Below are 22664 nucleotides of genomic sequence, written 5' to 3' on the forward strand. Positions count from 1 at the left end.
CCTGTGTGTGCTGCCTAACCGTTAAGGCAAGTCACAAAAGTGGACAGCTGAGGCCAGTGCCGTGGCTCACTAGGCTAATCCTCCGCCTGTGGCGCCAGCACCCAGGGTTCTAGTCCCGGTTGGGGCGCCGGATTCTGTCCCGGTTGCTCCTCTTCCAGTCCAGCTCTCTGCTGTGGCCCGGGAGTGCAGTGGAGGATGGCCCAAGTGCTTGGGCCCTGCACCCCATGGGAGACCAGGAGAAGCACCTGGCTCCTGCCATTGGATCAGCGCGGTGCACCGGCCGTAGTGCGCCGGCCGCGGCAGCCATTGAGGGGTGAACCAACGGCAAAGGAAGACCTTTGTCTCTCTCTCACTGTCCACTCTGCCTGTCACACACACACACACACACACAAAGTGGACAGCTGAGCTAACCGCAGCCGTCGCCCAGGGCGCCGTGGACCACACAGGGGTCCTCGGTGCTTTCCTCGAGACCAGAATGAGGGCAGCGTCTCCTCACAGCTTCTCTGCCACCCGTGTGTCTCTTTTCCTAAGTGCATTTCCCCACTGATGGTGCATTTTAAGAACCAGGCTGCCATTTCTGAGCAGAGATCTCTGAACTCCACCCACGATTCCTGTGTCAGATATGATTAGCAAATCCTTCTCTCCAGGTATTGTCTGTCTTTTCATTCTCAGCAGCAGCACTGAAGAGCAGGTTCACGCTTTGGTTACGTGTACTAAAGTTCCTCTTTGATGTACCACGTGTTGGGGATGTGGCCACGGAGTGCTCCTGACCCAGGTCACCACTGCTTTCTCGCCCGACTCCTCTAGTTTCCCGTTCTGCCTGCTGTGTGCAGGCGGAGGGGTGGCCTGAGGTCCTTCTGTGAGGCATGGGCGAGCAGGCGCCCAGCTCCTCGGTCAGAAAGCTCGGCCTTTCTCCACGGCATTGCCTTTGCCTCAGGAAAGTCGGCCGTCCACGTGGGCTCTCTGCCCCACGCTACTCGCTCCCTGCCCATCTTCAAACCACCCCGAAAACAGGCGGTGCCAATCCTCCAATCCTGCTGTTCTTCACGAACGTGGATTCGGCTGCTCCACGTCCTTGGCATTTTTGTACTTGTATGAATCAACTTGTTAGAGTCCCAAAACGCCTGTTAGGATTTCTTTAAAAATTCATTTATTTACTTGAAAGGCAGAGTTACAGAGAAGGCTTCTGTTTCCTGGTTTACTCCCCAAACGGCCACAAGGAGCCTGGAGTTCCATCCGGGCGCCCACGTGAGGACCAGGGACCTAAGCACGTCAGCCACCCTCTGCCACTTTCCCAAGCACTGGCAGGGAGCTGGAGTGGAGTGGAGCAGCCGGGACTCAAGCGCTCGTATGGGATGCTGGCACTGCAGGTGGCAGCTAAACTTGTTGTGCCAACACCGGCACTCCCTCTTAGGATTCTGTTTGAGACTGTGTTTTGAATCTACAGACCAACCTGGGAGAACCGGCACCTTGACTAAATCGAGTCTTTCCCCTGGAAGACTTGTCGAGCTGTGCTTCCTCTCGGTGTTTTCTGTTCGCAGTGTACAGACCTCACACACGATGTTACATTTATCCCTATGTGTTTAATATTTTTGATGCAACTTTGAATATTATTTAGTAATTTCATTTCCAACTGCTTGTTGCAGAATACAGAAATGCAATTATACTGATTTTGTATCATTCAGCCTTGCTAACCTCACTTTAATTATTCGGGGAGTCTTTTTGGAGGTTATGTCTATACATACAGTTTTACTTCTTTACACATAAATTAGATTTTTCCCCCAAAACATTGGCTATTTCTTTTTTATTTATTTATTTGAGAGGAAACATTGCAGAGGTCCTCCATCTGCTAGTTCACTCCCTAAACTGCCCAAGCTGGGCTGAGGCCAGGAGCCAGGAGCTTCATTCAGATCTCCCATGCGGGTAAAGGGGCCCGAACACTTGGGCCATCTTCCTCTGCTTTCCTAGGCCATCCGCAGGGAGCTGGATTGGAAGGGGGCAGCTGGGAAACAAACTGGCACCCACACGGGACGCTGGTGCTGCAGGAGGCGGCTTAGTCCACCACGCCGCTGTGCCGGCCCTGTTTTCTTTTTAGAAAGTGGCGTGAGCAGACTCCCTGGCTTGTTCCTGGTTTTAGGGGAAATTATTCAGTCTTCTGTTAAGAATGATGTAGCCATTAAAGTATTGTGTAGATGCCTTAACTGGCTGAAGAAATTCCCTTCTATTCTTCATGTGCTCAGTTTCATATTTTGAAACCAGAAATGGACGTTGGACTTGGCTACTGCCTGGTCATGAGGTATGATGGTTTAAAGCTGCTTCTGTGGGTGTGCGCCTCAGAACCCTTAGCCAGCTTTCTTTTCTCACAGCGTTCGCTGTGGCTATCAGGCTAGCTGATGTAGCCTCTGACCAGATGGGTGATGTATCTTTCTTCTTGGTCCTCTAAGAGTCTGCACAGAGCTGGAGTTCACCTGCTCCTGAAAGGCGGCCGGGTTTCTTCAGTGAACCCACCTTGGCCTGGTACCTTGGAGGCCTCCGTCTTCAGAAGGTCACCTGAGCTCTACTGGCAGAGTAGTTCGTAATTCTATTGTCCTTTTAATCTCCTTTTTGAAGATTTTTTTATTTGAAATTCAGTTACAAGGGAAAAGAGAGAGAGAGAGATTGATCTTCCATCTGCTGGTTCATTCCCCAGATGGCCACAATGGCCAGGGCGTGGCCAGGCCAAAGTCAGGAGCCAGGAGCTTCATCTGAGTCTGTGATGGGTGGCAGAGGCCCAGGGACCTTGGGCCATCTTCTGCTGCTTTCCCAGGCCATTAGCACGGAGCTGGATTGGAAGTGGAGCAGCTGGGACTTGAACCAGGACCCATGTGGGATGCTGACGTCGTGGATGGCAGCAGCTTTCTGTTACGCCACCACGACAGCCCTCATCCTTTAATCTTTCTAATATCTGTAGACTCTGTTGTGATGTCATCTATCTGCTGCTGATGCTAGAAATTTCATCTTTTTCCCTGATAATTCTGGCTTGGGATTTACTAACTTTATGGATCTCAAAGAATACTTTTGGGGCCGGCAGTGTGGCACAGTGGGATATAAGCTGCTGTCTGCAGTGCCAGCATCCCATATGGGTGCTAGTTCGAGTCTCGGTCGCTCTGCTTCCAATCCAGCACCCTGCTAATGTGCCTAAGGAAAGCAGCAGAGGCTGGCCCAGGTCCTCGGGCCCCTGCACCCACATGGGAGATCTGGCAGAAGCTCCCGGCTCCAGGTCTCAGCCTGGCCCAGCCTTGGCTGTTGCGGCATTCGGGGAGTGAATCAGTGGATAGATCTTTCTGTCTTTCCTCTCTCTTTGTAACTCTTTTCAAATAAATAAATCTCTAAAAAAACTTTTGGTTTTCTCCTTTTTGTACATTTCATTGATCTTCACTATAATATTTATTATTTAGTTCTGCTCATCTGGATTTAATTCCTTTTTCTAATTTTAAATTAAAGCCAAGGTCAATGACCTGAGCTACATCGTCTAATACAGCCAGTTAGCGTGGAAAACAACTCGAAAGTGCTGCTCGAGTGGCACCCTAAGTTCTGGTGCAGTAGATCTCCATATTCTTTGTTAAAAATCTGTGGGATCACCCTCTGACTTCTTTGAGCCTTCTGTTATTTAGTTTCCAACCACCTGGGGATTTCTGACTCCCCTCCATTTGGTCAGCCTTGCTGTGCAGCCTGGACACGGTCATGTCCCTGCAGGGGTGCGCTCTGGTGCTCTGCAGGTGTGCGGGTGGGGCAGGCAGGGGACAGCATTCCTGCAGTGTTCCTGAGTTTACGACCTCATCGACCCCTCAGACAGGAGTGCTGGGACGCCTGTCCCCGCGGTTCCGTCCCCCTCCCTTGCAGATCTTGTCCATGTTCTGGGGCGCAGACTTGTGCAGCTCCACGGCCTCTTCATCTTCACAGGGCCCGCTTTCTCCCTAGAATCCACTTTGAAGTGAACGCAGACCTCTTGGCTTTTCTTTTTATTAGCTACCACAGTATATTTTTTCCTTTTGACCTGTTTGCATCCTTAAATTGTTTCTTATGGACAGTGTTTAGTCAGGTCTCGTTTCTTCTTTTTCAGAAACCCTGACAGCCTCTGCCTTTTGATTAAAAAAATTATTAATTTGAAAGACAGAGTGACAGAGACAGAGATCTTCCCCCGGCTGGCTCACTCCTCAAATGCCTGGGCCGGGACAAAACCGGGAGCCAGAAGTGCCATCTGGGTCTCCCGTGGGTAGCAAGGCCGGAGCATGTGGGCCACCATGTGCTGCCTGCCCAGGCCATCAGCAAGGACCTGGATGTGACGTTAAGCAGCGCAAACTCACCCCGGCCCTGCAACATGGGAGGCCAGGGGGCTCTGATGACCACAGCACAACCCTGCACCTGATCCCTGCCTTCACAACAGTGCCTGGCGCACTCGCTTCACCCAGTCGGCTCCTCCAGGTCAGTCTGATTGCTCATCCTGCTGTTGTCTCAGGCCCTTTGTTCCTTTTTGAGTTTTTATGATTTTATTTCCCTTGTTGGCAAAATAACTCATTTTAGTGATGTCTGGAAGGTTTAGCTTATCAGTTTCTTTTCAAGTTATATTATGGCCTCAAACCAGAGACAACCCAAATGTCCACAAGAGAAAAACAACCGAGTCAGAGAGCGGACCACCACTCAGCAACACCAAGTGAGGAGCTACCGATCCAGGTGACGCGGACAGCCGAGGAGAACGCCAGACAGAACAACGGGCTGAGCCTCCGCGGTGGGGCCGGCAGCCCATGGGTACTGGGTTTGAGTCTCAGCTGCTCCTCTTCCGATCCGCTCTCTGCTGTGGAGAGCAGTGGAAGATGGCTCAAGTGTTTGGGCCCCTGCACCCACGTGAGAGACCTACCAGGAAGAAGCTCCTGGCTCCTGGCTTCAGATCAGCCCAGCTCCAGCCATTGCAGCCATCTGGGGAGTGAACCAGCGATGAAAGACCTTTCTCTGTAACTCTAAACTCTCAAATAAAAAAATAAATAAATAAAATCTTTAAAAAACAACCATGCAATGCATACTTTCATTTACATAAACTCCAGAATAAACAAACTAGTTGAAAAAGCAAAACAAAGATGGTGGGGACAGCAGGAAGGGCACGGCTGCTGAAGGCTGTGAGGAAGTGTGCAGGAGATGGCCAAGTCCGATTCTGACAGGGAAGGTGGTCTCACCAATGCACACACGCGCGTTAAACTCACTGCCCATCAGGGCTGCCCTGTGTCCTGCCAGGCACGCAGCGCCCCATGCCACGGCCTCCCCTACTCTCTGTGCCTTCTACCCGGGGTGCTCTTGGAGGTCCACTGCACCAGGCCAGGCTGCCTCCAGAGAAAAGGGCAGTTGGCAAGGCCCACTCACGGAGCCCACTCGACACAGGGACCTGCCTCAGAGGACATGGTGAGAAACAAGTCTGACTGCGCTTTTAGCTTTTATTTTTTTAAGAGATTATTTATTTGAAAGGCAAAGTTACAGAGAGAGGTAGAGCCAGAGAGAGAAAGGTGTTTCATTTTGCTGTTTCACTCCCCAAATGACCGCAAAGGCCAGAGCTGAGCTGATCCGAAGCCAGGAACCAGGAGCTTCTTCCAGGTAGGTCTCCCACGTAGGTGCAGGGGCTCAAGGACTGGGCCATCTTCCATTGCTTTCCCAGGCCACAGCAGAGAGCTGGATGGGAAATGGAGCAGCTGGGACTTGAACTGGCTCCCATATGGGATGCCGGCACTGCAGGCTGGGCCTTTAACCTGTTGTGCCACAGCGCCAGCCCCTGGGCTTCAAATTTTTAAAAAGAAAAATCTTCATGCAGATCCTTGTCTCTTGCCGTCTGGCCCTGGAGCTGAGGCAGCCGTCTTGTGATTACAAGGCCAGGAAGCTCCCTGCAGACCAGGGGGCGCGTGAGAGCAGCCAGGTGTGCCCATCTCGCTGCATTCCCTTAGCAGCGAGATGGACACAGCCGTCTCCTCGCTAGGCCGCTGCTCAGTCCTCCCTAGCCCTCGGCAACACACACCTGAGAGGCCACTCAGCTGCCCACGGCAGCACTGCAAGAGGCATGGAGGGGCCTGGGGTGGGGGGAGCTCAGCTCTCACCACCTGCCCTCTGGGCCCGTTTTAGTTCCACGCCGCATGAATGCTCACCAAAGATACATGAAATACACACAGAAGTTCACCTGCTACCCAAATACTCCTTTCCTCTGACAACGGATACTCAGGTGACAGGAACTTACTGCAGACATTACACAGGCTCGTGTGGGAGGAGATTAAAAACACCGGACTGGCCCAGGTGGCTGTCCTTAGCTAGTGCCCGGTGAGGGACAGGTCGAGGGCACTCTGTGGTCACACACGCCATGGGCGCTGTCTGAACACCTCTCCAGACCACTCTGACCATCAGGCACCAACTCCAGCCGGCAGCAGGGCGCTTCTGGACGCTGGGTCAGACGCCCGGGTCTGGTGGTGACAACGCCCACCTCCTGCCACCCGCTTCGGGGTCGGACAGAAAAGACAGCTCGGAGGGACCCCCACCTGGACCGTCTCTGGGATTCCGGTGTGAACGCGATGTGCTTTTCCTCCCAGATGTCCTCCTCGTCCGAGCCGCCGTCGTCAAACTGCTGTATCCTCTCCTTGCAGCATGCCTCAAACAGGGCCGCATTGCCCTAGACGAGGGCAGGCAGAGAACAGGCAGGGGTCAGCCCACATCCTCCCCTTAGTTACCACTGTCAACTGCATTTCCCACTGCTTTACACAAAGAACACAACACAACAGAAAGTGCCCGTCATATGCACCAAAGGCAGCCATGGACCGTGGCCTCTGCGATCTGCCCCCGGCAAGACCGTGTTCAGAAGCAGCACAGGCCCCCCCTCGTGGGCACTGCCTCTCACTGCTCACAGCACACCGGACTCAAGAGCCCCACCCTGAGACCCGTCCCCAGATCGTCCTAAGGACAAGCAGCTGTGTCCCCAGGCTCTCCCAGGCCAGCGAGGCAGCAGCAGGCTTCGAGAGCCCACATTTCTCCCTTCCTCCCTCAGCCACTCAAAGTGAGACCAAGTCGGTGCCCATTGGAAAGGCCACCTGCTCCACGCCTCTCTGCTGAAGACACCAAAGGGACAGACCGCAGCCTTCTCTCTGGAGTCCAAAGTGACCCTTGGTTTTAGGAGCACGGTCATATCTTAAACCAAGGTTGCAACCACACCCCCCCCCCCCCCTTTCCCAGGCAGGTGATAAGAGTGTGTGACACAGGAGCCACCGATCTGGGATGGGGGCTCCTGGCACAGGGTGTCTGCATGTGGGCTCTGACAAAACCCAGCCTCACTCTTCCCTTTCCCCTCTGCCAGGTGCCCTCAGCAGGAAAGAGTTATACTTACACTTTCATTTGTATTGAGAGTAAAGTTGATGTCTGACACCCGATCAAAAGAAACACTACAAACAGAACCAAGTGCAGGACTTGTTAGTGACCTGTGCAGGCTCACAGAAACAGCATTCACAAAATTCCCCAAACTTAAAATATTTACACTATCATTACCACTCCCCTAAGTAAACACCAACCAAACAAAACCAACATTCTTGATTTAACTTGATGCCTTCTCCATGGTACTGAGGAATCTACACAGGGCGGGAGGGCCGGGACGGAGAAGCCACTCTCCAAGACCCCTACAGACGATACAACTGTTTTTACGTCTGGGAGGCAGAGAGAACCCATGTATTGGTTCACTCCCCAAATGGCAGCCACAGCTGGGTCTGGGCTGCAGCCAAAGTCTAAGCCAGGAACTCCACCCAGGTCTCTCCACGGCTGAACAGGAACCCACTCAACTCGCGCTAACACCACTGCCTCCCAGAGGCTGAGTGGCAGGAAGCTGAGCCAGAGGCAGTGCCGGACCCGGGAGCCCTGACGAGGGATGCTGGTAACTCGACTGCTGTGATACATGCCTGCTCACCTATAAAAGGATGTTTACATCCATCACAACCATGATTCCACGGGTCACTAACATAACTAAGAATAAGAAGAACCAAGAGAAAGCCAGCTCCAAGCTGCCTGACTGGGCTTTCCGTCCAGGTATAGCAAAATCCACACACAAATACACAGATGCCCCGAAATCCTGGAAGTCCAGGAAGCAAGTGGACAGTAAAGGAATTCAGTCTGTGAAACGTGACCGTGGGTAGGTAGGGCTCTTGTAATTCTTACAAGACCTGTCTTATTCAATCACTATTCCAAGCACCAAATCACACACGTTCAGAGCTTATGGATTCTTTAAGAATCCAGACAGGGCAGCGGGGACGTGCAGCACGACGTGCGGGTTCTGGAGGCTCTGCTGAGGCGCGCATCGAGCCTGGGCACGCTGCTGTCTCAGACAGAACTCCCTGTGGCGTGCCCTGCCCTCCCTGCAGGGCAGTGACCAGCTTTGACTCCTGCTCTGCCTACAGTGGACCTGTTCCACGGAGCACAGAGCGTACTATAAAATATTACAGCTTCTCTCACGCCGTGATGGCCTTTGCTGGCTACAGTTCAACGAGTGATTGAGAGTTGATAGCTCCCAAGGATCCACAGCGTACTGGGTCCTACAGGCATAATCGGAAGTCTCCTCTCTGCCTAATCACCCAACATTTGATACCAGCTGCCTTAACTCTTCTTTTAACTGTCCTCAATGGGCAGTAATACCCACATCAACTTTTGTCTGTCTGTCTGTCCCTCCCCAAGGTCAGATGCTAGGCGGTTAGTACTTCTCTCGTGCTGCCTGCACATGAGTGGTTCACTTGGCCCTTTGCCAACAACCCAAGTCCAACCCAAGTCCACCCCTGCCCGAGGAGCTGCCTGGGGAAGTGCTCACACGTGGGCAGAGCCGCGTCCCAGCCCCTCCAGCTGCTGTGGGCACTGCCCCACTGCACGTTCTGTAGTGAGAATGACCGTGCCTCACCCCAGCTCAGCAGAGCGGGGGTCAACTCCTCTAGATAATGCCGTTTCACATTAAGCCCTGGAATTGCAGGGTTATGATTTGAGTTCCTAAGTAACAATAATCTAAGAAAAATCAGTCTCTGGGGAGGAGGCCAGACCTCACGTTTAATGTTTCTTTTTCTGGAGTGATAGTTTAAGTCCCAGTTGTCCGAACTACCCAATCACAGCGCTAGAAGGAGCTACCACAGAGGGGAGACTCCTCCTAATTCATAAATGCTGAAGAGTAGCAAGTCCAACACAATCACAAAAATGTCTCACACAGAGCAGGAGTGTTCAAGACAGCCACAGACACAGGGAAATATACTTACTTGCCAATGTCATCTTGATCTGCAAACTTCTCATCGTTGAAGCCAAACTGGTCAATAAAATTGGACGTCATTTGTTGCATCTGATAATCAGAAAAGGCCTGGCAACCCCAGGACCAGTGACAGTGATATAATGATTCTAATGACATTCTACATACTATTTGCCCATACTATTTGTCTTTCACATATCATCTTATTTATCTAGCCAAAGGTCTTTAAAAGTTGGTGTGTTTTTCTAAAAGGAAATCAATAATTTCAGACACAAATTATCAAAAAAGGATGAAATTTGGCCCACAAATCACTCTAATGCGCATGTCACTGTAAGAAACACGTGACCACGCTGCCCGTGGTTGTGAATTATCCTCAGAGACAGGCCTGCATTAAGTCTGGTTTGCAGAAGTAACCAAAGGACATGTGAGAGTCTGAAATTATAAAGTGTGACAGCCACAACCAACTTTGCCCTAAGCAGCAGCCACCCGCCCTCCCTCCAAGCCGCTCCCCTCATGCTCCCAAATCCACCACAAACAGCGCCAGAGGAAAACGGCTGATGTACAACCATGACCCTCCAACGAGACATTTGGGGACACTGCACGTCCTTCAGAACACATCAGTAAGTCGGAGGAGCCGGCAAGTGCATGAACCAGGAGCAGCTGAGCCCTGCCTACCTTAAGGAGAGGGCAACTCCTCTCCCCTGGACTCACCCCGGGAGGCCTCGGCGCCTCACACCCCACCCACAGCCCCGCAGGCTCATCTGGGGCTTCTTGGCTGACCAACGGGGGAACATTCTAATGGGTTCTGTGAAAATGGGGATATTCTCAACAGGCCCAAGGAAGCAAGTAACATCAGCGAGTTCGTTCTCACACCTTGCTCGAGTCTCCTCAGAACATGAAGACAAGCGAGGGCCACTCCACACCCTACCCACGGTGAACGACCCTGTGTGCGCTTCCCCTTGTGGGGACGGCCTGAACAGAGGCGTCTCACCCACGCCACCTGCTGGGAAGGAGTTCCACCAGCTGCTCCCGGCACCATGGCTGAACAGAGCAGACTCCGCAGCCGGTCCGGTGGGAACACCTGCACCTGGCGTTCCTGAAATCATCCTGGTGGCAGGGAATTATGGCATGGATAATCCACATCACAGAGCGTTACAAAATAACCCTTATATTTGGCTTTGGAAGGTATCTCCTGTTATTCTGGACAATGCTGTATGTAGTGTGGCTGGACACAGAGAACCCAAACCTCCCTTTCCTCTCCTGCAAGACGACACAGCCACGGTCCCTCAGCCCCCTCCCACCTCCCTGCTGCCCTGCTCACGAGTGCAGCGAGGCACGGGGCCAGCGTGCGGCCGGCCAGGAGGAATCTGCACACGGCTTCGCAGGGCTGTGTTTGGTAAGGCAGCGAGTGCAAAGCAGGACTGGGCTGTGGGGCCCTGGCTGAAGGCAGAGGAGCAGGGATGGGCTCTGGGGAGCAGGCCTGTGTCTGGGACGCAGGAATGGAAACAGGGGACAGCATTCACACTCAAACAGAAAGAAACCCGCTCCTGTGGGCTGAGCTTTCAGGCCCCAGGCACTTGAGCACATGGTAAAGAACCAGAGCCGGCCAGGGCGGCAGGCAGCACAAGCCAGGCTCTGCGCTCACCCACGGATCAGAAACATGATCACAGGAGGGAGAAGGGGCTGTTTCCATTCCTTTTTCTCTTCAAAAATATATTTTTACTCTTTAGTGAGCACGTTATGATTCTTTTGGACATAAAGGGGGAGAAATGTTCCCAAGAGTATTGTTACACTTTAAATGCTTCAAAAACAGAATGCAAATACAAAGCATGCTACACATGTACATACATGTATGGACAGACATGGACACACGTGTCTGCGCTCATTCTGTCTATGGTCACCATCTAGGGGAGACCTACGTAACAAGCAGAAAACACTAACAGCTTCCCTGGGATAATACAGAGGAAAAAGAGAAGGGAGGCACTGGAGTCCTCCGGGCTCCACGGCTGTTACGGCTTCCTGGAGGACACAGACCAGCAAAGCACTCCGCCTTTATCATCTTTCCTAAGACAGGCTAAAAACCTCAGAGGCCACAGAAGCAGAGTTACTGTACTCTATATTTAAAGTTACATAAGAAGTGCTGGGGCCAGCGCTGTGGCATAGCAGGTAAAGCCGCTGCCTGCAGTGCCGGCATCCCATATGGGCGCCGGTTCGAGTCCTGGCTGCTCCTCTTCCGATTCAACTCTCTGCTGTGGCCTGGGATAGCAGTAGAAGATGACCCAAGTCCTTGGGCCCCTGCACCCGCGAGGGAGACCTGGAAGAAGTTCCTGGCTCCTGGCTTCCGATCAGCCCAGCTCTGGCCGATGCAGCCGTTTGAGGAGTGAACCAGCAAATGGAAGACCTCTCTCTGCCTCTCCTTCTGTGTGTGTGTGTGTGTGTAACTCTTTCAAATAAATAAATCTTTAAAAAGAAAAAAAAAAAATAAAAAGTGCTACACTCTGAGACATCTAAGTCTGGAAAGCACCACATGGCTGCAGTTCTTAGAAGCACACTTTCCAGCACTGTCATCCTGGCCACAGTTCGAGACTGTTCGAGTCCGTGAGAAGTGAGCCAACGACCAGTGTCCACAGGCAGGCAGCAGAGCGCAAGTCGGCGCAGCAGGCTCGGCTGCTGACCGGGAGACTGCCCAGGAAGCGGGCGGTGGGAGGGGTCAGGTCAGGGCTGGAGAGCCAGGCAGGGGACAGTGGGCCTGAACTGCTCAGCTGTGGCCTGGGGAAAGAGCTCCTCATTCTCCAGCCTCCGCTAGGCTGAAATCGGGGAGATGGACAGGTGAACACTAGCTGCTGGGAAGCCAGGGGCAGAACAAACAGGCAGGACATAAAGGCTGAGCAACATGTCCGCACCAAATACAGCCCCGCTGGAGACACAGTTAGCTTACACTTGTTAAACCACCTGCTCAAAGCTGTCTAAACTTAGAGGGACTTCATCCATTTGAGGCCCAACTTCAGACATGAATGAGAACCTGAAGAAGCTGATACCTATAAACTAATATTTTGACTATTAAGGAGACTATGATGAAATCCCTAAACGAGCCTAGACTTGCAGCCTCAGAAACATTTTTAAACAAGGCTTTACTGCTTTTCTTCAGAATGATCGTGACTGGTTTACAGTTTAAACAGGGCAAGGAAAGTTTACTGGAAATGTGTCAATCAAAAAATAGTGATCCTTCCTACCTTTGAAGGTTTACATAAAACTGCCAAGACTAGGATCTTGGTGGGGGCTGTGCCGGTGTCAGGTGTGTAATGGGGACTGCTTCTGTCTACACAACCAGCGCTCAGCCAAGGGACAAAATCATGTAGGAGAAATGACTCCAGAACAGGTACCAGGAGCACAAGGGGGCCTCCGTCTTGGTGCCTACGCTGCACCAACTCTAGATTAAACCAGCAGCCCAGAGCTCCGAGTTCACCTGCATGTGCGGAATGCAATGTTGAGGGCCTCCTCCTTCCTCACGCTCAATTTTGGATAATTTACATTTAGCACCCTTCGGCTTCCTTCTAGGGGCAGAGCAATGTGTTGTCCGTGGCCCTCCGAGCATACTCTGAAGCTTCCTGGGGCAATCCTAGAGAGCCCTGGGGACGAGAGCTGCTTGTGAGCACAAGGGCTCACGATGGGCTCACAGTGAACAATGGGAAGATGCCTGAAGAAGCCAGAGTGGAGGCGGCAGGGAGGGCCGCTTGTGTGTGTGTGGGGGTGCACAGCTCGCTGACCCTGACCTTGCAGACTGGCTTCCAACAGGCAGCCAAGTGTGAAAATGCCACCCTGAGCCGACGTGGAAAAGCTGAACACTGAAGTGCCACAGCATCAAAACCAAGCAACGCCTGGGCTCAACCAAGCCTGGAGCAGGACAGGCCAGGCACACGCAGGAAGCTTCCTGCTGGCCCAGGTGACTCCAGACAGAAAAAAGAGGGCACACATTCAGGGCTGGGTGGGAGGGTTCTCCGTTAATCCTACTGCCTCACCAGACCGAGCTCCACGCAGATCTTCTGGGCCTAAGTAAGGGCAACTTTTCCATATGATGTTTCATTTTCAGCTCCCAAACTTGATTCCTAGCAGTGACTCGATTCTCCACAATCAGCAATGGATGAGAGACCAGGGCTTTCATTACTTGCACTTTGCAAACCCACAAAGATTGTAAGCAACTGATAAATGGAGATGAATTTGGGGGCAGGAGGGTAGGAGTGGCAATGAATTAATTCCACTAAAACCTAGTATAGATGTCACTATAAAAGAATTTAAAGATACCACAACAGTATCATGAAGGGGAAATTCATTGTAATAAGCCATTTGGTTCAGGGATACTGAAGAAACTATTTTTATTCTATTTTTCTCACCCATATGTCTTCATTACATGAATCTTTAAGCAAAAATCTCATCCAGTGCAAAAGGTCTGTGAAATGAGCCTGTTCAGGGAGGGGACTTCCTAGCGACTCGGCTCATTCCAGTCCCTGGAAACTTACTCCACTGGCGCAGCTGCCGGTATGCAACGCTCCCAGAAAGCATCACTAGACAGCCAGCTCTCACGTACCCACACTGTCTGTCTGAGCTCCTGCCTCAGGAGGAGGGAAGTCCAGTCACATTCCAGCACCAAGTCCGACTCACGCTGCTTTATAAACGGCAACTAAACTAAGCATTGAAAATAAGAAAAAGCAAAGCTTTAGGCGTGACTCACTTGCTGCAAAGAGGAATCCTGTGAGAAACCCGTTTCTTTAAAGTCAATTTCATCATCACTGGATGAATGAATATGGCAGGTTGTAACCTATATGTATAAAAATGTAGAAAACTCTTTAACAAGGAGAAGTTTTGGACATTTGCATCAGCATTTTTAAGGAAAAAAAAATCACATTTAGCTTTTCTCTCAATGTGTAACAGAAGAAACGAAGTAAATAACAGTCAGGCTGTGAAGTCCTCCCAGGATCCGAGGGCACGGGCCTGGTGGTCTACCGTCTCCCTGCCGCCACCTCCAGTTATTTCAGTGCCCACGACTACCACCACCAGAAAACAGAACACGAGACGAGCTGCTCCATTGACCTGACTCAGGTAAGAATCGCCAGTGAATGTTTACAAGGGGACAGGCAGAAGTAATAGCACAGATAAAACACGAAAACGCTCACACGTGCCAGGCCTGGAGGGCCGAGCTGCAACCCCAGGGAAGCTAGCGAGCCACTACAAAGCCAGGTTTCAATATACACAGTCGCTTTAAAGTCTGCATTTCCTGCCCACACGGAGAGAGGCATTCGCCACAAATACTAAATACAACTTGGGCCAACAGTCCCTCACCACCCACCCCTGCCCCCCTCAGAACTTACAACCGATTCTCAAAGCAAACACACAAACATGAACTGCTCATCAATTCATGGTTAAGTGATGTTTATTAATTCATAAAGGTCACACAATATTAGGGGAAAATATATTAACAATTAGAATTCAAGATAAACAAATGATTAAGTACAACACTAGTAGGAACTGTGGCAGAGCAAGTGAGAAACAGGAACAGTTGGCAAACTCCCAGGAACAAGCACTGTCCTGCACGTGTGTTCTGTTACCCGTCCTGTACTTCCTGTACCAGTGCTCTGGCAGGGAACAGCGTCCTCAGGGGAAGGCATGACATGCACAGTTGCCACCTACCAGCTCTTGAGCTGTGCCAGAGCCTGGAGTGGCGGCACGGGAGTGGGCTGCCTTGTGAAACGGCCCTGACACTGGCTCAAGCAGCTCGAAGGAGAATCCAAACAGGTCTGTGTGGGGCATGGACCTCGAAATTCCCAACAACCAACTGGCCACTACGACTCGTCTTTCTTTTGCTGTCTTTGGTGAAGACACTAAGCCCAAGTGCCATTAGGCTGTAACGCCTCCCGTGTTTCCAGCGGCTTCCCTCTCCACCATCCCTAGGTAAAGCGCCGGAAAGCTACTTGTGAATCTGGCCTGGTGACACCAAGGAATTTGAACCAGTGAAGGGCACAGGCTTGGGTCGACAGCAGCTTTCCTGAGAAAATGTGGGGACAGGAATGTTCCAGGAGGAACAGAGGAAGCACGGTGCACACAGGCCGGCAGATTCCGAAGTGCGCAGGGCTATGTGGCCGGCCAGCCCGGGGGTGTGAGGTACAGCCCCAAGGTGGGCACAGACACAGAAGACATTTCAAAGACAAGTTCAAGCAGAACATACACACTCTCACTCACAGTTCCACTTTCTCCTACAAGATTCACCAGTTCATTAATTGAGGATGAGAAGGAAACCAACTTTTGTGAAACCTCACTGTCACATGCCAGACACTGATTCCTTCACCCGTCCTCAAAGCAAGCCTGCGAGGGATCCGAAGTGTTTTTCCTCCAAGAGGAAATCAGTTGTAACCAATTACTGTTACTAACAATGCACACACACCTTCACAATCATGTTGATGGAGATGTGATCCCGATGCTATCCATTCTATCCCAGCCTGAAATCACGATTAAGATGAGCTAGAAAAGACTGTCATCTGCCCACGGTGGGGACTTGCTAAGCAGAACGCCAGCAGCTCACCCCGCACATGTACCCAACCTGCTCTCCTCTTGTTGCCCCTGCCTCCCCGCTCCCCAGGCCTCAGGAACGCACCTGGAGGAACTCCACTCCCAACTCTCGCCCTGCTAGTCTGTTCTCATCTCAGCAGCCAGACTCATCTTTTAAAAACGTGTACCAAATCATGTCCTTTTTAGTTCAAATCATAACGGCTTCTCATCTCACTAAAATAACCCCCCCCTCCAAAACCAAGGTGTTCCCTGTGGAACAAAGGCTGCACAAACCCAGCTTTTCAGCACCTCTCCGCCTCCCGTCTTCCTGTTACCTCCCTCCCTCCGGACACAAGCTGCTCCTCCCCCTCCCCCTCCAAGTCTACATAAACGTTATCTTCTCAGTGGGGTTTTCCTTTGCACGTGACTTTACAAGGCCCAGCTGCCCAGAACACCCCCTAACTACTCCTCAACCACAAGACGTATCATTTTCAACACGTGTGTATGCATGGACACATCTCCACGGGAGCAGGGACCTCTGCAGATCTTGTTTATGCTACACCCTTAGCGTCTGGCACACAGCAGCGGCTCAGATATTTACCATAGTGCATACGAACAAGGCACTAAATGGAAACAAATACGGCAAAAAGTTAGCCAATGCTTCTTTATAAGCAAACTCTTGCCAAGCCAGAAGTATTTTAAGTACACTTCGTACGTAAAAAAACCTTCCAATACTTTGCATCATAAAATTTCAGTTTTATTATGTGCTGTTTTCCTCACCGGGGCGGATCGAGCTGCCAAGGAAAACGGTGATGTGACCACTAGGCGGCACAGCCCGCACTGCTGAGGAGCGCAAGCCACAGGCTCCCCACACTCCAAGTGCGGTGCCAGCACCTACGTGACCAGGGCAGCGGCAATCACCAGCCCTCCGGCCACTCCAAGCCACTGGACCTCCAGGAAAGTCACGCACGCACACTGTGTCGCCCCGCACAGCCCCCACAGCCGACCTCTCAGCGGCAGGACAGGGCCCTGACACTAGGAAACACCTCCCTCACCGGAGAGGACGTTCGAGAATGACGGCAGCTCATCTCCCAGTCAGGACAAAACCTTTCCAGCATTAAACCTGCCCTTTCTAAATCCTTGAGTCTGAGCGTTCAAACAAAGGTCTCTGTAAGTAAAAAGTCAAGTTTTATTCATAAGAAACTCCCAACACAAAAACATAGGCAACATATGAAACTCATGTATATATTTTGGCAAGATGGGGTCAAAAGGCCAAAGTGTTTCAAATGCCTCAGAAACGTTAAGGAAAACGCTGCAGAAGCGACAGGAGCCTGGGGCCCGCACAGCTTACCTGGTATGACGCACTGAGCAGAGCAAGGAGACCTGGCCAGGGCAACGTGACAAGATGTCAACTCCAGGCCTCCTCAGCTCCCATGAGGAAAGCAGGGGTGATTTCCCAGGAGGCAGCTGGGCCACGCTACTCCCAGCTGAGTCAAAGCAGCACACCACACCTAGCCCAACCTAAACAAATCAAACCAAAGCACCTCTACCTACTCTGTCTAATCGAGTCGGAGCCAGCAGCCTATTCCTTGCTGGCAGTCCCATGAAGGTAGCTGTCAAGAAGTGAGTGCTGGGGCTGGCGCTATGGCACAGTGGGCTAAGCCTCTGCCTGCAGTGCCAGCATCCCATATGGGCGCGGGTTCAAGGCCCAACTGCCGCTTTTTCAATCCAGCTCTCTGCTGTGGCCTGGGAGGGCAGTGGAGGATGGTCCAAGTGCTTGGGCCCTGCACCCGCGTGGGAGACCAGGAGGAAGCTCCTGGCTCCTGGCTTCGGACTGCCTCAGCTCCGGCCTTTGGGAAGTGAACCAGCAGATGGAAGACCCGTCTCTCTGTAACTCTACCTCTCAAGGAAGTGAATAAAAATATTGGAAAAAAAATTAACAGTGCTTTCACTTGGACTATGCTCGACAGGTCCTGCACTCTTCCTGCATCTCAGTTGCGCAAGGGTGACGCCCACTGCATTGACCAAGTTGTGTTTAAAACAATCTTCCTGATGGCACTTTCCCTGGTACACGGTAGCCGAGCCCACTGGGACGCAGCTGGAAAACGAGGCGCCTGGAGGATGCACGGAGCCCTGGGTGGTGGCCTAGGAGCAGAGCAGAAGCACCTCCAGACTGGGAATGAGCACAGGTGCTGTGCTGGGACGTACGGGAGGCTCTGAGATGGGCCCGAAAGTCACAGACTACAGACGGACAGAACGCAGCTGTGTGGGCGGCGCTGTGTGAAGCGGACCACTTTCGCTCCATATGCCAAATCCTCCCGATCCCAGCGCAGTGCGGACGTACGTGTCCTGGTGTGCTGGCAGAAGGGGAACCGAGCTCACTCAGAGCGGCAGACGGCGCTCAGAATTCCTCCACGCAGCTGCGAGCGTCTCCCACGTCTGACTCCAAGGGTGACTGCTAACTGCACTGTATGTCACCCCTCCCTGCTGGCATACGTGGTACCGCTATTCACAACCACACAAAGAACCGAGTGTTGTGTGGACGGCAGCGAAGCCCTCTTGTTCTACAAACTGCTCAAGAGAATCCGCTGCAGGCACCAGAGGTAAAGAAGCTTTTTAAAACTCTGAAAGTTTAATGGGACATTTTTTGATTTCCACCTTTGAAGTCAAAGGATAATTTTAAAAGAAGTTTCCCAAAGAAACCAGGAGTAATATTCTTAGAGACTCTTTTATAAAAAGAAGACAAAAAAAGAAAAACAAAAACACACAAACAAAAGACCAAACACAGATCATTGAGGGTGCCCCTGAATGGCCTGGTTAAGCTGTGTGGGAGGCGCAGCGCTACCCCACAAAAGCACCTGGTTAGCTCTCGGGTCGGTCCCACTCTAGGCAAATAACAGAGCTTAAACTATCCCAGCCACTTTGGGGAGAAACCCCAAAACTAGCCCCAACTGGGCAACGTGTTCACGGAAAATGACTTAGCCCTGATGACCCAGGGCTGCCAGCAGAGAGCCAGCTTCTCTCCCAGCTCCAACACACAGAGACCAAGGGCCCTAAAACCTGTTCTAATTAATGGCCCCACATAGTTCCCTTTTTATAATCCCTCTAACTTAATGTTTCCTAATTCTATCATTATACCATAAGGAGCCATTACCCCAAACTGTCAAGAGTATAGAGACAGCCACCTCCACTGGACACGGTAAAGTGGGAGCCACGGGCCTGCAGGGCGAGGGTGCGTGGCGGCCCAGCAGCCAACAGAGCCCTCCCTCTGGTTCCCAACCTCTGCGCTCTCCTGAACTGCATGAACTTCCCACAGCTGAGGTGTTCCTGTGTATCAGGAACCCACGACCACAGACAGCGCTGCTCCCACCTCGAGTACCAGCCGGCAGGTGCTGAGGGAGGAAGAGCTTGCCCACTTTCTAACACAAAAACAAAGGACACTTAGCTAGCACTTACCACTCAACGGTTAAGAAAATGCATTCCAAAGTCCAATATAATGTTTAGGAACAATTACCAATGCCATGATTCCCTGGCTGAAGCACCAATGCTGTTCAAGACTATAAAGCTGGGGTTTCAGAGTCATCTATGAGCCCCCGCCCCCGCCCGGAACTCTGTACCGAGGGAGCACCGACTCAGAAATAACAGAAAAGCTATCCACAGGAGGACGCAGGTCTCCAGAGCACCCAGGGTCAGCTGAGGGCGGAGACAACAGACTCCACAGAACAGGGGCAGGCTGGAGGCTGCGTGTCAGGTGCTGGAGGGGGCGTGCAAGAGGCAATGGGACCACGGCAGGTGTCGGGTGGAAAGTGGCGGCCTGGCAGCGCTCTGTCACCAGACACTGTGAGCACTGACCTTGCTTCCTACAAAGAGTCACCAACTTATCCTTGGCCCAAATTATGGGGCCAAACCAAAGGCCTTTACACTGTTGAGTCAGCAGGCACAGGCTAAGGCATTGAAATACCACGAACGTAACCTTGGAAAACCTACTAGATCTACCGTGTTCCTCTTGTTAGTTTCTCCTAAGGAGTTCGTGCAGAAGGTCTCCCATCGCTCTCTGACTTCATCAGGAAGATCTTCAGAGTGAGAAAAGGAAAAAGCGTTATCACCACAGTGATCTCCATGCTGACAAATCACTAAAGTAAGTGGGGGGTACAGGAGGGGCCTACCCAGCTGGGTCGTCAGTGGCGGGCACTCCCTATCAGCTGCGGGGTACAGGAGGGGCCTACCCACCTGGGTCATCAGTGGCGGGCACTCCCTATCAGCTGCGGGGTACAGGAGGGGCCTACCCAGCGGGGTCGTCAGTGGGGGCACGCCCTATCAGCTGCGGGGTACAGGAGGGGCCTACCCAGCTGGGTCGTCAGTGGGGGCACGCCCTATCAGCTGCGGGGTACAGGAGGGGCCTACCCAGCTGGGTCGTCAGTGGGGGCACGCCCTATCAGCTGCGGGGTACAGGAGGGGCCTACCCAGCTGGGTCGTCAGTGGGGGCACGCCCTATCAGCTGCGGGGTACAGGAGGGGCCTACCCAGCTGGGTCGTCAGTGGGGGCACGCCCTATCAGCTGCGGGGTACAGGAGCGGCCTACCCAGCTGGGTCATCAGTGGCGGGCACTCCCCATCAGCTGCGGGGTACAGGAGGGGCCTACCCAGCGGGGTCGTCAGTGGGGGCACGCCCTATCAGCTGCGGGGTACAGGAGGGGCCTACCCAGCTGGGTCGTCAGTGGGGGCACGCCCTATCAGCTGCGGGGTACAGGAGGGGCCTACCCAGCTGGGTCGTCAGTGGGGGCACGCCCTATCAGCTGCGGGGTACAGGAGGGGCCTACCCAGCTGGGTCGTCAGTGGGGGCACTCCCTATCAGCTGCGGGGTACAGGAGGGGCCTACCCAGTGGGGTCGTCAGTGGGGGCACTCCCTATCAGCTGCGGGGTACAGGAGGGGCCTACCCAGCGGGGTCGTCAGTGGGGGCACTCCCCATCAGCTGCGGAACTTGGGGCAGCCAACCCAGGGCTTAGAGGATGCAGTTAAGAGACCCTCCCATGGCCTGAATCCCAGACGTTCAGGAACCAGAACCAAGTGCCCCTCAACGCCACCCTCCCCCCAGGTGGTGCAGGCCTCATCCGGCCAAGGGCCCTATCAAGTTCCTAAAACCGGTTTTGTAGAAGCATAACTTGGAAACGTTTCCTACAAGCTCTTCTGAGAGGCAGCAGGTCTTCAAGTTGTATGGGGTTCAGGAATGGATCGAACCCAATTTGCTTTCTTAATTGCTTTAAAATAATGTTTCCAAAATGTTTGTATCATAGACCAACACAGAGATATAAAGATCTGCAAGTGAAACTCTACCTTCCAAAGAAATTTTAAAGAGAAGGATATGCAACTTTTCTGATAAAGTGAAACTATGGCTGGAACTGGAGGCCTTAAGACTACAGCTGCGCTCTGACAACGCTGCTTTGCACACACACATTGGCGCTCGCACTCAGCGCACACAGGACCACCTGGCAGGCAGCTTCCATAAAACAAAGACCCATCTGGCCGGCGCCGTGGCTTAACAGGCTAATCCTCCACCTTGCGGTGCCGGCACACCCGGTTCTAGTCCCGGTCGGGGCGCCGGATTCTATCTCGGTTGCCCTCTTCCAGGCCAGCTCTCTTCTATGGCCGGGGAAGGCAGTGGAGGATGGCCCAAGTCCTTGGGCCCTGCACCCCATGGGAGACCAGGAGAAGCACCTGGCTCCTGCCATCGGATCAGTGAGATGCGCCGGCCGCAGCGGCCATTGGAGGGTGAACCAATGGCAAAGGAATACCTTTCTCTCTCTCTCTCTCTCACTGTCCACTCTGCCTGTCAAAAAAAACAAAAACAAAAACAAACAAAAAACAAAGACCCATCTAAAAATGTAATGCCATCACACGGTCATTTCTTCTCGGTAAGGCAGGAAGATAAAGTGTGATGAGGAAGGCTTGAGAGAGGCTCATACCTCTTTCAAGACGCAAAGTGACAGGTGGGCAAGCCCTAGCTTTTCTGTCACTGGACAATAATTAGACTTTTAATGCCCATTCAACAGGTCACAGCCTCCTGAACAGACATGAGTGAGAAAGCGAGAGGACACGCGGGGAATGGCCACCGCCAGTGAGCGCTGAACACATGCTGCAGCGTCTTTCCAGTTACGCAAGCCTCAGGCCTTGTAACCCCACTGGGATGGAGAGCTGGGGCGCACAGAGACTTGGGCAGGGCGCCCGGCACCCACACAGCTTCTTCAAGTAGCCCTGGGCTGACCAAAGAAGCTGTCCTTTAGCAGACAACACCCTAGTTGCACTGGCAGCAAGACAGAAAGAAAGGCTGGTCAATGCTCAGCATCCCAGGTGAAGGAACTCAGGTGCACAGGCCGCACGGAGGAGCTGAGAGGAATGGTAAGCTCCAGCGACGTCTGCGCGTGACTCTTCAGGTCAAAACGCTCAGGAGACGGAGCTAGGGAGCCCCGCTCTGCAGCACACGGCAGTGTAGGTAACTCCGGCCGGCTGAACTCGGCTAAGCTGGCCAGTGCTTACTTCTGAAATGTTGGGGAGAACAGGGACAGAGATATAGCCAAGAATCACACTGTTCAAAACACAGTCTCAAAAATCTCAGTCAAATCTCCAGACAATTTGCAACATCTACCGAATTCCATACGCAGCCACTGCACAAAATGCTGCCGGGATTGGTACATTACCCTTGCATCAGTTAAAAGCTTTACAAACGACTTACCTTGGATGAGCTGCTGCACTAGTGCACTGTTGGGGCCCTTGTCAGTGCTGTGCACGACACAGTTAGCTATCCTCGTCAGGTGTCCCATGTACCCGTGCCGTCTTCCTCCCTCTGCCCTGACAGCGGA

At 52.5% G+C, this 22664-nt stretch overlaps 1 protein-coding gene across 8 annotated transcripts in view; it reads right to left on the bottom strand.

Annotated features, from left to right (window-relative positions):
* The window catches only part of PPP6R3 (protein phosphatase 6 regulatory subunit 3), a 148571-nt gene that overhangs the window by 12866 nt on the left and 113041 nt on the right, over positions 1-22664 (bottom strand). For 3 of the 8 annotated variants that reach the window (XM_062195701.1, XM_062195699.1, XM_062195700.1), the window contains exons 13-18: positions 22538-22653; positions 19796-19881; positions 13998-14084; positions 9282-9379; positions 7388-7442; positions 6549-6679 (exon numbers count right to left, since the gene is read on the bottom strand). In XM_062195701.1, coding sequence (XP_062051685.1) covers positions 6549-6679; positions 7388-7442; positions 9282-9379; positions 13998-14084; positions 19796-19881; positions 22538-22653 — 573 coding nt within the window. The remainder of the gene's footprint in view (positions 1-6548; positions 6680-7387; positions 7443-9281; positions 9380-13997; positions 14085-19795; positions 19882-22537; positions 22654-22664) is intronic. The other 5 variants (XM_062195703.1, XM_062195702.1, XM_062195708.1 and 2 more) reach the window with 5 other exon arrangements.

Source organism: Lepus europaeus, chromosome 7 (genome assembly GCF_033115175.1).
Source record: "Lepus europaeus isolate LE1 chromosome 7, mLepTim1.pri, whole genome shotgun sequence".
Classification (NCBI taxonomy): Eukaryota; Metazoa; Chordata; class Mammalia; order Lagomorpha; family Leporidae; genus Lepus; species Lepus europaeus.